Source organism: Salmo trutta, chromosome 4 (genome assembly GCF_901001165.1).
Source record: "Salmo trutta chromosome 4, fSalTru1.1, whole genome shotgun sequence".
NCBI classification, from domain to species: Eukaryota; Metazoa; Chordata; class Actinopteri; order Salmoniformes; family Salmonidae; genus Salmo; species Salmo trutta.
In genome coordinates, this window is record NC_042960.1 from 55,340,568 (window position 1) to 55,356,492 (window position 15,925).

At 42.4% G+C, this 15,925-nt stretch overlaps 1 protein-coding gene across 1 annotated transcript; it reads left to right on the forward strand.

The window, feature by feature from the left end:
• Positions 1-814: 814 nt before the first annotated feature.
• On the forward strand, positions 815-15,500 carry LOC115192650 (DCC-interacting protein 13-beta). The gene is made up of 20 exons (XM_029751404.1): positions 815-942; positions 5,318-5,416; positions 7,062-7,121; positions 7,518-7,589; positions 8,620-8,707; positions 8,834-8,875; positions 8,976-9,034; positions 9,413-9,559; positions 9,722-9,957; positions 10,856-11,044; positions 11,162-11,204; positions 11,400-11,456; positions 12,651-12,745; positions 12,897-13,052; positions 13,159-13,211; positions 13,316-13,490; positions 13,610-13,646; positions 13,951-14,106; positions 14,243-14,290; positions 14,375-15,500. Exons 1-20 carry the CDS (start codon positions 889-891, stop codon positions 14,501-14,503), a joined length of 1,995 nt encoding a protein of 664 aa, XP_029607264.1. The 5' UTR covers positions 815-888; the 3' UTR covers positions 14,504-15,500.
• The last annotated feature ends 425 nt before the right edge of the window (positions 15,501-15,925 follow it).

Sequence of the window (15,925 nt, forward strand, 5' to 3'; positions counted from 1 at the left end):
TAGATATGGTTAAAGTGACTATGCATATATGTTGACCAGAGAGTATCAGTAGCGTAAAAGAGGGGTTGGTGGGTGGTGGGACACAATGCAGATAGCCCGGTTAGCCAATGTGCGGGAGCACTGGTTGGTCGGGCCAATTGAGGTAGTATGTACATGAATGTATAGTTAAAGTGACTATGCATATAAGATAAATAGAGAGTAGCAGGCGGGGGGGGGGGGGGGGCACACAATGCTAATAGTCCGGGTAACCATTTGGTTACCTGTTCAGGAGTCTTATGGCTTGGGGGGTAAAAACTGTTGAAGCCTTTTTGTCCTAGACTTGGCACTCCGGTACCGCTTGCCATGCGGTAGTAGAGAGAACAGTCTATGACTGGGGTGGCTGGGGTCTTTGACAATTTTCAGGGCCTTCCTCTGACACCACCTGGTGTAGAGGTCCCTTCAAACTGAATAGTCCCTCAAAATGAGGTCATATTCAGGCACTTTTTATGATTTGATTGGCACTAATTGATTACAGTAAATGTAATTACCCATGCATCCAGGGGGGGACACTGTTGTCTTGTTTCTCATCCCATTGACAGTGAGCCTACAGGCTACAGAGAAAGCCTAGAACAGCTAACAGGAGTTCAACATTCAAAGACAGCTCGTTTTAAGGACAAGAATATTCTTGTAACTTGGATTGCGGGTGGCCTTGAGTACCGTGTCTGATTCTGAATTGTGTCAGTGGTCAGAGCAGAATGCTTTCACGACTGCTCACTGGTTGCTCTAAGACTGGCTGGCCAAGGACCGCCTGCAAATGACACGTGTCACCCACATCCGCAGACAAAGCTCTCTGGGAAAGAGAGTCCACGCACTAAATAATTTAAGTCCGTTCTCTTCGCTGTGAACAAGATGCCAGCCGTCCATACGTTGCTTTTAGAAGAGGCTTTGCAGGACAGTCCTCAGGTGGGTCGATACTATGTTTATGTTATATGCCGTTATTGAGAGGAAAGGTCTTGTAGGAGATGTGAAATTGGCTAAAACAGATCCACTGTTGTAGGCTATTTACTCAACTCGAAGATGACAGCTTTGAATTGGCTCATTGTTTTGGAAATGTACACTATTCCGCAGTTGCACGCTAGCGCATTGGCTATGTATCCGATACAAAGTTGATACAATGTGTCACAAGTCGTACCTAATTCCTATCAGAAACAAATGTGGCCTATAATTTGCATATTGCTCGAGATTCGAGAATGCCTTACCGTTTCTAGTGTGAGTAGTGACGTGAGTTGCGCATCGCCCGGCCTGCAGTTGGCTGTTGATAAAACAGTGTGCATCAGAACGACTGGTTGTTTATTGTGACAGTCACAGTCTTCTGTAGTGTAGACCATTATGTTTTGCGAATTACATGGATGATTTGTTTGACGGAAGTGTTCATGCATGGTGTTTTTTAAAAGCCCCCGAGTTGGGGCCTCGGCCTATTTTACGGGCTGTTGTAGGGGTTTCTCAGTATGGGAATCCATTGGAATTGGTCAATAGCCTAAACTTCCCAGCTATGGGTCTGCAATATGAAATATCTTTCAGTCAGGATTTGAGGCACTGACTAAACCTAATTGTCCCCAATAGCTTTGGTGGTGCGGGAATGTAATTCAGCTAATATTTGTAGCTGACTGTTAATCAAACTCGTAATCAAACTTTATAACACTGTCTTAATTACACATATTCTAATACTACTTAATAACAGTTAGGCAAAGAGTCTTGATATTTTCCACTTGCATATACAACCAAATTTAGGCTACATTTCTTTAGGCTAGGCTTCACTGGCATTTATGCTATAATAGGCTGTGTCCGAAAAATCAAGCATATTACATGCACTTAAATTATGTTGTCTTCTTAAATATGTATGTTGCTTTCGACTGGGTCCTTTGAGTTTAAGTTCAACATACAGTACCAGTCAAAAGTTTGGACACGCCTACTCATTCAAAGGTTTTTCTTTATTTGTACTATTTTCTACATTGTAGAATAATCGTGAAGACATCGGAAACTATGACATAACACATGGAATCATGTAGTAACCCAAAAATAGTAAAACAAGTCAAAATATTTTATATTTGAGATTCTTCAAAGTAGCCACTTTTTGCTTTGATGACACTCTTGGCATTCTGTCAACCATCTTCACCTGGAATGTTTTTCCAACAGTCTTGAAGGAGTTCCCACATATGTTTAACAATTGTTGGCTGCTTTTCCTTCACTCTGCGGTACAACGCATCAAAAAATACCTCATCCCAAACAATTGGGTTGAGGTCGGGTGATTGTGGAGGCCAAGTCATCTGATGCAGCATTTCATCACTCTCCTTCTTGGTGGAGGTGTGTTGGGTCATTGTCCTGTTGAAAAACAAATGATACTCCCACTAAGTGCAAACCAGATGGGATGGTGTATCGCTGTGGAAGCCATGCTGGTTAAGCGTGCCTTGAATTGTCCATTGCAATGTCCATTGCTTGTGTTTCTTGGCCCAAGCAAGTCTCTTCTTATTATTGGTGTCCTTTAGTAGTGGTTTCTTTGCAGAAATGTGACTTTGAAGGCCTGATTCACGCAACCTCCTCTGAACAGTTGATGTTGCGATGGGTCTGTTACTTGAACTGAAGTATTTATTTGGGCTGCAATCTGAGGTGCAGTTAACGCTAATGAACTTATCCTCTGCAGCAGAGGTAACTCTGGGTCTTCCATTCCTGTGGCGGTCCTCATGGGAGACAGTTTCATCTTAGTGCTTGACGGTTTTTAAGGCTACACTTGAAGAAACATTCAATGTTCTTGACATTTTCCGGATTGACTGACCTTCATGTCTTAAAGTAATGATGGACTGTTGTTTGTCTTTGCTTATTTTAGCTGTTCTTGCCATAATATGGACTTGGTATTTTACCAAATAGGGCTATATTCTACCTTAAATAAAGGTTAAATAAAAACCTTGTCACAACACAACTGATTGGCTCAAACACATTAAGAAGGAAAGAAATTTCACAAATTAACGTTTTAACAAGGCACACCTGTTAATTGAAATGCATTCCAGGTGATTACCTCATAAAGCTGGTTGAGAGAATGCCAAGAGAGTGCAAAGCTGTCATCAAGGCAAAGGGTGGCTACTTTGAAGAATCTGAAATATAAAATATATTTAGATTTGTTTAACACTTTTTTTTTTTGGTTCCTAAATTATTCCATGTGTGTTATTTCATAGTTTTGTTGTCTTCACTATTATTCTACAACGTAGAAAATAATACAAATATAGAAAAAGTAGGTATCCAAACTTTTGACTGGTACTGTATGCCTGCGGCTTGCTCTGCATATTTCAGACTAGTTCTTCCTATTCAAATCATGGAATCAATTTGAGTGAGTTAGGGACTAGAAAGTCACATTTCAAATCAGCATATTTACGAATAAAGGGGATAGGCCTACAAATGGTGTGTAAATACAGTTGAAGTCGGAAGTTTACAAACACCTTGGCCAAATACATTTAAACTCCGTTTTTCACAATTCCTGACATTTAATCCTAGTAAAAAATTCCCTGTCTTTGGTCAGTTAGGATCACCACTTTATTTTAAGAATGTGAAATGTCAGAATAATATTAGAGAATGATTTATTTCAGATTTGATTTCATCATATTCCCAGTGGGTCAGAAGTTTACATACACTCAATTAGTATTTGGTAGCATTGCCTTTAAATTGTTTAACTTGGGTCAAAAGTTTCAGGTAGCATTCCACAAGCTTCCCACAATAAGTTGGGTGAATTTTGGCCCATTCCTCCTGACAGAGCTGGTGTAACTGAGTCAGGTTTGTAGGCCTCCTTGCTCGCACACGCCTTTTCAGTTCTGCCCACAAATTGTCTGTACGGTTGAGGTCAGGGCTTTGTGATGGCCACTCCAATACCTTGACTTTGTTGTCCTTAAGCCATTTTTCCAGATCTTTGGAAGTATGCTTGGGGTCATTGTCCATTTGGAAGACCCATTTGTGACCAAGCTTCAACTTCCTGACTGATGTCTTTAGATGTTGCTTCAATATATCCACATAATTTTCCTGCCTCATGATGCCATCTATTTTCTGAAGTGCACCAGTCCCACCTGCAGCAAAGCACCCCCACAACATGATGCTGCCACCCCTGTGCTTCACAATTGGGATGGTGTTCTTCAGCTTGCAAGCCTCCCCCTTTTTCCTCCAAACATAACGATGGTCATTATGGCCAAACAGTTCTATTTTTGTTTCATCAGACCAGAGGACATTTCTCCAAAAATTACGATCTTTGTCCCCATGTACAGTTGCAAACCTTAGTCTGGCTTTTTAATGGCGGATTTGGAGCAGTGGCTTCTTCCTTGCTGAGTGGCCTTTCAGGTTATGTCGATATAGGACTCGTTTTACTGTGGATATAGATACTTTTGTACCTGTTTCCTACAGCATCTTCACAAGGTCCTTTGCTGTTGTTCTGGGATTGATTTGCACTTTTCGCACCAAAGTACGTTCATCTCTAGGAGACAGAACACGTCTCCTTCCTGAGCAGTATGACGGCTGCGTGGTCCCATGGTGTTTATACTTGCGTACTATTGTTTGTACAGATGAACGTGGTACCTTCAGGCGTTTGGAAATTGCTCCCATGGATGAATCAGACGTGTGGAGGTTTCCAATTTTTTTCTGAGGTCTTGGCTGATTTCTTTTGATTTTCCCATGATGTCAAGTAAGGGACACGGAGTTTGAAGGTAGGCCTTGAAATACAGGTACACCTCCAATTGACTCAAATTATGTCAATTAGCCTATCAGAAGCTTCTAAAGCCATGACATCATTTTCTGGAATTTTCCAAGCTGTTTTAAAGGCACAGTCAACTTAGTGTATGTAAACTTCTGACCCACTGGAATTGTGATACAGTGAATTATAAGTGAAATAATCTGTCTGTAAGCAATTGTTGGAAAAATGACTTCACAAAGTAGATGTCCTTACCGACTTGCCAAAACTATAGTTTGTTAGCAAGAAATTTGTGGAGAGGTTGAAAAACAAGTTTTATTGACTCCCACCTCAGTGTATGTAAACTTCCGACTTCAACAGTATAAATCATTAAATAAAGGTGTGACTCTTTGCCGCACCCATACCAGCTTACCACACTGCGCCGGTCTCCAGACAATTACAGGCTGAAGGTCTTAAAAGCTTATCCCTCATTTGGTCTATGTCAGCATTTTTCAATCTGTCTGGCTGTCTGTCTGGCTGCCTCCCTTCTGCCTGCCTGTCTGTTTATTCCATTGCCACATTGCCTGCCTGTCTGTCTGCCACTTGTCATAGGTTTCTGTGTGTCCTCTTCTACAGACTCGCTCCTTGCTCAGTGTGTTTGAGGAAGATGCAGGGACGCTCACAGACTACACCAACCAGCTGCTTCAGTCCATGCAGAGGGTGTATGGAGCCCAGGTAACACGCACGCATGCACACACATGCAATCTAGGGTTGGGCGGTATCCAGATTTTCATATTGTCATACCATCCTTCTCTCACCCTGGGATTTACGGTATTACAGGCTTAGTACACAAGGGGGAGCCAAAATAGTGCGTTGGGTGTCTATTACCAGAACGATAACAAAATTAGTAATAGATCATTTCCATGGAGGCTGCTCACTAATATATGCTAACAATCCCAAACGAAATTAACAAATTGCAAAGATGGGCAATCCAGCTCTTAAATTATACATATATTGGTAGGAGCTACCGAATGTCATTTTTGGTGAGTTTGTACATTTTCAAGCGAATGTGAACGAGAGACATTGTGCAAATGAACAAAGTTTTGACTCATTCAGTACTAGCTCTGGAGCAGCGTGTGTTCACTCTGTGTGGAGTCTGGAGTCGCTAGGGCAACGGGCCTGCCTGCTCTGCTCAGAGAAGATGGGGGAGGAGAAGACAGTTGAGAACAGAGAGCAGAAAAAACAAGGAATTCAAGATAGCAGTGGCAGCTGTACAGAACTCATCCAAAGGGCTTTGACATGTCAAACACGGCAGAAAGCTAACACGACATGATGCCCGTCACCTTATTATTTCAGCCACTTACTTAGATGGCAAGTTAAAGTAGGGGTCATGTTAACGCATAATTCTGAGTTTCACGCAGAAAAAATAATACAACGCATAAGAAATATCTTCTTGCATTTTGTAAACTCATATGTAAAATGCTTCTTATTGTAATTTCTGCTTGGCATCAGACAAACGGGCATTGTATCAACAGACAGCGCTCTAGCTGATGTGTAGCTTCTTTTCTCCACTACTTTTCTTGGTATAGCCAGCCTATATTTCTCAGTTAAAATGCAAGGTTAACTTTAGGCAAAACATTAGGAAATGTAGCTGACTACATAATTTCTATGATGGGCCTAAACATTAGAAATATGATGGCCATGCATCGTTTTTGCCAAAAATACCTTGCTTTTTCATTGGAAGCGCATTTACTTGTGTGGCTGCCAGCCAAATAGCGTTGTCATCTGATGAAAAATATTTTTCCGTCGAATGTGTTGCACTAATGTATTTTCTTTGAAGGAAAACTATATTTGCACATCCCTGATCACTCTTGAAGCAAAAAAACACTGACTTCCAATAAAACGCGACCCCTGTCAATACACAGCTGAACTCACCCGCTCCCACTTTCTCCTGTTGTGCTATTTACAAACAAAGGTGTGACTGGCTCAACTGTGCTGAGGAAAAAAGTAAGCTTCATATTGTGACCGGTGAAATAAGAATGTGATCTGCTTTATCTCCTAACACATTACACAAGTTGACTGCAGGTATTTACTTAAAAAATACCTACAAATATGACAATTTATTGAAAAACTTCAAATAAATGGTTTCTAGGGTATTGACAGTATTGGAAAAACCATCCCATGGCTATTTCCAAGTACCCCGGTATACGGTTTATATGGTATACCGCCTAGTCCAATCCAATTTTAAGTCATTGATTCTTTATGTGAGGATACAATAGCTTAGTTTGCATGATGTGTGCAGTTTCTGAGAGTTTGTTTCCTGTAAGACGGGTCATCCAGAGGATAAATTGCTAATGACATCACTTCCTGTGTTCTTCAGAGTGAGATGGGATTGGCTACAGAACAGCTCTCCAGACAGCTACTGGAGTATGAGAAGCAAGTATGTCTCATTGAGAATATTGGACAATGCTCATGTACTTAACTGCAGTGTATTGCGATGTACCTGTTACCTAGCATTATTTCAGAAAGCATAAGACTTTAAATGTATCTAGTGCTGTCCTTGTCTATTAATGTTCTGTATTATGTCATTTTTTACGTTTTGTGTGGACTCCAGGTAGAGTAGCTGCTGCAATAGCAACAGCTAATGGGGATCTAATAACTAAATAAGACTTCTACCATTGGATTTGTTAGCATATTGTCCCTTTACAGGAGAGAGCAGCATGCCAGCAATTTGATGGGAATTTAGAATTTCTAACATCATAGCCTCAATGTTTATTTGGAATGTGATAAATTCAGTGTTTTATGACATTTTTAAGTCCCGTATTGTTTTCTTCAGAATTTTGCCCTTGGTAAAGGTGACGAGGAGGTGATCAACACACTACAGAAATTTGCAGAAACTGTGGGGGAGGTGAGGCTAGTGCATCTGTGTGTTTGTGTTACTGGGTTTGTGAGCATGCTGTTTACACAGGGAGTGTTTGTGTGCATATAGGAGTTTCTGGTCTGAGAAGAGTGAGTGTCAACGACAGTGTATGGATGTGTGCAACAGTCATGAATATATGGAGGTGGTAAAAATATTCCCCAAATACCCTGTCACAATTGTATGCATTGGAAGTTGAATTATAGGCTTTCCCTTGCCATTACAACTGACAACATTAGAGCATCCACCAGCTCTCTGTAGAGGCTATGGCCTCCAGGATGAGGTAGAGAGCCCAGTAGCGGTACAGCCAGGTAGAGAATCACTCTGGCTTTCCTGGAGGTGGAGGGGTAGTCTAGTGGTTAAGAGCATTGGGCCAGTAACTGAAAGGTCGAATCCCCTAGCCGACTATGTGAAAAAACTGTCAATGTGCCCTTGCGCAAGGCACTTAACCCTAATTGCTCCTGTAAATCGCTCTGGAGAAGAGTGTCTGCTGAAATGTCAAAAACTGTTACTTTAGACAGATGGATTGAGCCATAGGGGGTCTGTGGGCCTGGCTGGCTGGCTAGCCTGTGCTGGAGAGGCATTAGAGCAGTCATTGTTTGCCCTTCTGGCCTAACTACACAGGCCTAAAGAATGCATCCATCTTCCTGCAGATTACACCTAATCCTGCTCTGACCTTAAATTCACACTACTGCAGGTGTTGTACACCACTGTGTGTTTACTTGGTAGATGGTTTAGCACTTATCTGAATTTGGCTTCTTTGAATATGACTTGATAGTGAAATGAACCAGTCCAAGTTGAGGATAGCTGCATAGAGTATATTCTTTATATTGGTAAGAAATTACAGGATGAAATTCATCTTCAGACCAAGAAAATGTGTTTTGACTGGTTGTCAATTACACAATAGGGATTTGGCTGTGTGATGATCAGTAATTTGAATTAACTGCTTTTCAACCACAATCAATCAACCCCTGCTGTTTTCAGGGTGCCTCTGGGTAATTTAGTTCTCTCTCCTCCCCAGCTGAATACACTACACTCAGAGCTGGCCACTCAGATGGCTGACAGGATGATCTTTCCCATGATCCAGTTCAGAGAGAAGGACCTTACAGGTAGACACAAACACTTCCTCATCAGCCTGTTGCTTTCATTCATTTAGAATATAATCTGTATGTGATTGATTCTGGTTTTGCGATTTGTCATGGTTTTTGACACTGAATTTGTATTTGACTTCTCAGAGATAAGCACATTGAGAGAAATATTTGGCATCGCCTCTGATGGTATGTATGGGTTTCTCAAATTTGATATAATTTTGTTTTGGAGTTGGTATAACACAGTAGCTGATCGTCTCAGCTCATGTCCACTCCTTCCCCCTCACAGAGCATGAGGCTGCCATGGTCAAGTACAGCAGACTGCCCAAGAAGAAGGAGAATGAGAAGGTAGTGATGGGGACTGTATGAGAAGTGTACTAGCCAAACCTCTAACAGTACAACAACGCACTGGTAGTACCTGTTAAACTGGTCCAATAGATAACATTGCCTCAATAGTTGAGAGGTCATGACATACGTTAGTTTAGAGATCGTGTTGCTCTACTTAGCTCTCCCTCTAATTAGCTGGGTATATGTGGGCGGACAGGTAGCATAGAGGTTGAGAGTGTTGGGCCATTAACCAAAAGGTCACAATCTCTCTGTGCCCTTGAGCAAGGCACTTAACCCTAATCGCTCCTGTAAGTCGCACCGGATAAGAGCGTCTGCTAAATGACTAGTGTGTGTGTGTGTGTGTGTGTGTGTGATTTTAACTACTGTGTTATGGTGCAGGTGAAAGCCGAATTGGTGGGGGAGGTGGCCTACTCCAGGAGGAAGCAGCACCAGGCCTCCATGCAGTATTATTGTGCCCTCAACGCCCTGCAGTACCGCAAGAGAGTGGCCATGCTGGAGCCCATGCTTGGTTACACACAGGCCCAGGTACCAACACACACCCAAATCCACATTGCAAGTCGTTAACCCAATATCAACACACTCTTTACTCCTACCGCAATAAACCAGGACACCACACACGGCTGTGGTCCTACAGCAAGTCAGAACTGGAGAAGCAATGAATGTCTTCTCTCTTTGTGTCCCTCTCAGATCAACTTCTATAAGAAAGGCATAGATCTAGTTTCAAAGAAAATGGACAGCTTCCTGGGGTCAGTGTCCAGCATGACACAAAATATCCAGGCTCAGTTGGACTCAGAGGCTGAGGCCATGCGTATGACCCAGAGAGAGCTGCTCTCCATGGAGGACACGGTCTACATGCCTGACCGTGACCCCGCCCCTGTCAACCGCACTCTCATACAGAAGGCAGGCTACCTCAACATCAGGAAGTAAGGCTCTGTTTGATTAAGTTCAATTCAGTCTTCCAATATCTTGCATTCAAGGGTGATTTTGATTTCACTCAGTCCTTTATTCAATGCTCTTTTTTTTCAATTTGGTGTGTCAGTGTTCAATGTCTTCTCCTTGTTTGATGTTTTCAGGCTATAGCTGGATGTGTTAAATTGTGAACGATTGTGACACTATTGTCTGCAGGCCTTGTTTTTATTCCGTATCAAAGGAAACATTAATGAATGTGTCAAACTACAATTACAAGTTGTCTCAAAGTTACACTCTTTGTACTTCAGTGAATACAATTTGTCAGCTCTGGCAAGGTGGCCCGTCATCTACAATTATAGCTAAATATAAGAAGAAAAACTTGGCTTGAGGTAGAATTGCAGAACTAATGTTGTGATTTAGTAAAGTGCCAGAGCTGTCAAATAGTATTTTTCTCATAGACCATCTCCAGTCTTTGACAAATGTCTGCAGCACAAAATAAAAGGTTCTGCAGAATGCCATTTTATTTAATGACACATCTGTCTCAAATGCTTGTCAAGCGCAGCTATGCCAAAACATAATTAGTTCTCCGGGAATTTTTTTTATGGACAGATCTGAGTCATACAAAAAGTTTTGCGATTTGAGCTGTCAGCACTTTCTGATTGCTTTTAGATTTCCGATTGAGATGTTTAGATCTAATAGCTGAGTCATAGAGACGGCAACTGTTCCAACACTGTGAACTGGGTGGTGTTCACTAGGAACAAAATGGAAGCAAATGGGGAAAGGACTACCTGAATGATTGTTTTCGTTTTACGTTGCAGACGTTTTACCTATTTAAAAAAAAAAAAAATATATAATATATATTCATTCTATGGTCTGCAGTAATGAATACAACCCTTTTCTGCTCCCCCACAGTAAGACGGGCCTAGTCACCACAGCCTGGGACCGGCTTTACTTCTTCACCCAGGGAGGGAACCTCATGTGCCAGCCGCGAGGGGCAGTGGCAGGGGGCATGGTGCTAGACCTGGATAACAGCTCTGTCATGGCCGTAGAGTGCGAGGACAGACGCTACTGTTTTCAGATCACCTCCCCCAATGGTAAAACGTATGTACGCTAAGTATTCACACTTCCTCCTCACCAAGACGCACAGATTTGTGAGGAAGACTTCTTATGAGCCTACAAACAGTGTTGTGTTTTAATTTTGTTATTGGGATTTTGCAGGTCAATGATTTTACAAGCAGAGAGCAAAAGGGAATATGAGGAAGTATGTATCATACCAGTCAAATCTTTTGTACCTGTTTCTTTCATCCATGTGTTAAAAGCCATTTTTACGTTTTCATTCATGAAAGTTCTTCTTGCCTGCCTGTCACAAGCTGCATTAGAGGAGCTATTTGAAGTCTCGGATGTTTGTTGAGCAATGGCTGTGAGTCTAATACTTTCCTCCGTTTCTCATCTCCAGTGGATTTGCACTTTGAACAATATCTCCCGACAGATCTACCTGACTGACAACCCTGAGGTACAGTATATATACTCTCTCTAATCAATACAGTGCGATAAGTAGTATTTCATAGCACTTGAAAGAAGTCACAATGAATAAATCAATATTTTGTTGTGATAAGGCGAAGACAGACATGTTTAAAAAAAAACATTTTTACACCAAGCCCATTCTATATGAGTAGCAGCAGGGCACTGTGATTGACTGATACAGGACAGGAGGTTTCTAGAGGCCAGTATAGCCCTAGAGACTTTGCAGGGGGCTGATTATGCTCTGGTCTAGTTTTAAGCAGATTTCCTGATTGTTTTAGAGATGATTGTGCTCCCATGGGAAATCTCTAAACTGGGATATGGTGTTTTACAGATGAAATATCTTAATTTGATCACGCTTTTGTTACTTTGTATTTTACTGCATAGCAGGACATGACAACTTGTGATGTATTTCAGTTTTTAAAAGGTTTGCAATTTTCACTTAGAAATTTCAGACTTTATTTGCCCTAAAGAAAAATGTATCAACCACTACAAAAATGTACATGAATTATAATCCACATAATAATTCACATTTCCTGTTGCGTCAGGATTATTTTCCTGTTGTAGCAAACTGGGCCAAATTAAGATCCTACATCTGGATCGCACCATTATCAGAGGCTGCTGATTCCACCCAGTTGAACTTAAACCCATTCTCTATGCACATAACAAGACAGACTAAGAGGCTCTTTCTATACTGTGTGTGCATGCTTGTGCGTGCACCAGCGGGTTCTGCATGTTCAGAAGTATGCTTTGCCTTCATTTGTACACATAAACAAATGCATCGTATGTTCTGTTACTTCGTCTCTGACCTCATGGCTCCCTAGTGCCCGTGGGTAATTTGTTTATTCCAAACAAACCAGGAAGCAACTCTGGCAAGATACAAACAACTGATGGGTTAGTGTAAGGTCAAGTACTGCTTCCAATTGATACTTTTCATAGGCCTATATGGTGTACATAGCCTGTTATGTATTATGTAAGTCTTATAATACTCTATTGATGACAGTGAAGAAGGTTGGTTTGATGCCAGACTATTTCTATACCTGCCTCAAACTAAATAATGTTCCCAGTATAATTAACCAAACTATGCCCTCTTGTGGCACCATGTGTTAGTCACAGAGCATAATGTTAGGACTTGTATCATTATTACAGTGTAATGACAGAAGCTCCACCCTGTTCCCCTCTGTAGGCAGTGGCCATCAGACTGAACCAGACAGCCATTCAGGCGGTCACTCCCATCACCAGCTTTGAGAAGAGAGGAGAGGGCTCGCCCAACCCAGACAGGTTAGCCTCAATCATGCCGAGGAAACACCTTGCTTTTCCTGGATTTCCCCAAGAGGAAAATAAAGAATATATGCATGTGTTATTTCAGGAATTATGATAGTTGACGTATTTTTCTCTTCCCCTCTCTTCATTTCCCTCCCTCTCTCTGCAGGGCTAAGCCAGGTGGGATGCAGTCCTCTAGCGGTGCGTCCCAGAAGACCTCCAGTGCTGCTGAGCCAGAGGACCTGATAGTTCCCGGGACACCCATCCAGTTTGACATCATGTTGCCTGCCTCGGAGTTCCAGGACCAGAACAGGGCCGGAGGGAGGTAAAATCCTCACCACAGGGCTGGCGTGTCAGAACCAGTTCTTGTACGCTGGTTTGTACAATAATAGCTCAACTGGGTTTAATTGTGTGTGTTTCTTCGCTGACAGGCGTACAAACCCTTTCGGAGAAACAGACGATGACTGCTCCCCTGAAAGCGACGGTAGGAGTGTCTCCATTCCAGTTTTCATTGGTACTGTGCTCTTTATGGACTACATATCCCCTGATCCTCTCTGTCTCCTGATGTGTGTGTGTGTGTGTGTGTAGACTCCCTGCTGCAGCAGGTGTTTGCGGTGCGGTTCCTGGGCTCCATGGCGGTGCGTTCGGGACAATCCCAGGAGGTGATCTATGAGGCCATGAGACAGGTGCTGGCAGCTCGAGCCATCCACAACATCTTCAGAACCACAGAGTCCCATCTCATGGTCACAAGCAGCTGTCTCAGGTACAGTAACCGGTCAAACGGCAGACCCATGAAAATGCTTACAGAGTTTAACCTTGCCACTGTGCTTCTGCCAGCTATGTTGATTCATTGTGTTCTCTTTTTTGTTATCTTTACCACAGGTTGATTGACCCCCAGACACAAGTCACAAGAATCGGTGTAAGGGCCTGAGAAATTTAACCTTAGTAGGCTGTGTTTACACATGCAGCCCAATTCTGATATTTTTTCCACTAACTGGTCTTTTGACCAATCAGATCAGCTCTGAAAAAGATCTGATGTGAATAGTCAAAAGAACAATTAGTGGAAAAAATATCAGAATTGGTCTGCCTGTGTAAACGCAGCAGTATACTGTATACTGTAGTTATCAGTGTAATGTTGTCTGTTCACTAGTGCTTCACTCCTGGTGATAGCACTGTTTCAGTATGAATGAATCACTATTGGTCCTGCTCTTTCTCCCTCACAGTTCCAGCTACAGGAGGTGACCCAGTTTGTGGCCCACCAGGAGAACGGCAGGCTGATGGGCTTTGTGGTGGAGGGGCGAGACTGGAGCAAGGAGGGCGAGGAGGGAGAGCCCTCCTTTAGTGCGTTTGTCTTTGAGAGCAACACAGAGGGGGAGAAGGTAAGGCATCTTAACACACATTCATGTGCTGGGCTCACTATGGCACAGATCCTTCAGTCAGTGAATTTACTTGTCTATTACTTGTCATGGGTTCATCTGTTTCACAATGTAATTTGTGTCGTATCTTCATTCACAGATATGTTACACGATAAGCTTGGGGAAGGATATTATGGAGGCAAAGAAGGTATGTTTTTAAATCAATCTCAATTTATTCATTCTCAATCTAACCCACTAATGTGTGTGTATGTGTGTGTGTGTGTGTGTAAAGGACCCAGAGGCTCTAGTCCAGCTGTTGAAGAACATGCCTCTGACCAACGAGGGCAAGTTCCTCCTGCTGGACAGCGAGACAGGCAGCACGGCTAATGGAGGAGCGCCGGATGAGGAGTCTGAGGCCTAGCCAGGCCCAGGGGAGGGTCTGAGGTTCCCCCAACAAACACCTCCTCACATGGGGTTTCGGTGTTCTCATGAGCGCTACCCCTGGCTCTAATCTGGTACTACCTGTTGACCACTTGACCAGGAAAAGCCCCTGGGTCTATATGGTGTATCCATTATGACCACATAAGTGACGTACAGGTACTTCTACAAAGGGACAATGTGTAGGTTTACTATTTACGTTATTTCACTCCTTTTCACTGGTGGAATGAATATCCTCAGCCACCCTGTCAGTTTAAACTGGGACCTCCAACACTAATACACTTACATTGGTACCATTGTGTCTGTGCTGCAGTAGAAGTATTGTGTAGAGATGGATGGCCATGACATCTTACTCTTCAGCAGCACTTAATATGCATCTATCATTCCTATAGGACAATATTGCACTTCCAAGGTTTCTATTTAATCAAAGGCTTGATGTCTGTAGTAGAATGCACTAACTTCAGATGTTGTCTGGCAGCATTCTAAAGTAAGGAAAAGGAAAGGGTTTTAGGCCAATCGAATTGAGTGTTAACCCACGATGGCCGACATCCACATAGCATGTTAGATAACTTGTAACGCGGCTGCATGGGATTTGTCAGATATAAAGTTGGGTGTGACTTCGTTGCATTCCATGGCAGTGTCTGCGATAAGGTAATGCAAGGAGCCGCTTGTGGATTTGAGAGCTGCAACGCAGTTCCACCTCCGACACTTTCAAAACAACTGCTATTCGGATGTCGGCTAGCGCAGATCTGATAGAATCTAGCCCTTAATTCTATCGGCTTCATAGAATCTGAAAATCGAAACAAAACATTAATGGCAAAGGAGAAATCACTGATGCATTGCATTTTCTTTCGATCGGGAATTGCATTCCTGCGTGTATATTCTCTTAGCCCTGATTTAACCTGCAATACCAAACGTCATGTATGTTTCTGAATGTAAGATGTTTTTGTAGTGTGGAATAATAATGACAATGGGTCAAAGCTCGACTTTGCGTGGACCGCGAGGTCATTCAGTGTTGACCAAGGTGTTTGCTTGCATGCTGAGATGATTGGCAACTTTAAAACAGCGTTTTGTCTGAGTGTAGGTGTTTTTCTTAGTCGGTCATATTGTAAGGCCCAACATGCTGGTTGAAATATCAAAACAAACTCTGAACCGACTATATTAACTTGGACAGGTTGAAAAGCATTAAACATTTATGGCAATTTAGCTAGATAGCATGTTGTTGCTAGCTAATTTGTCTGGGGATATAAACATTGTTGTTATTTTACCTGAAATGCACAAGGTCCTCTACTCCAACAATTAATCCATAGATAAAAGGGTAAACTGAGTTTGTTTCTAGTATTCTCTCCTCCTTCAGGCTTCTTCTTCTTCTTTGGACTTTATATGGCGGTGGGCAACCAACTTT

What these genes read in the sequence shown, in the direction of transcription:
- LOC115192650 (XM_029751404.1), top strand. Translation starts at nt 889, where the DNA reads ATGCCAGCCGTCCATACGTTGCTTTTAGAAGAGGCTTTGCAGGACAGT. An exon ending in CTTTGCAGGACAGTCCTCAG is followed by an intron (nt 943 to 5,317) that starts GTGGGTCGATAC and finishes CCTCTTCTACAG; the next exon opens with ACTCGCTCCTTGCTCAGTGT. An exon ending in ACCTCCCCCAATGGTAAAAC is followed by an intron (nt 11,045 to 11,161) that starts GTATGTACGCTA and finishes GGGATTTTGCAG; the next exon opens with GTCAATGATTTTACAAGCAG.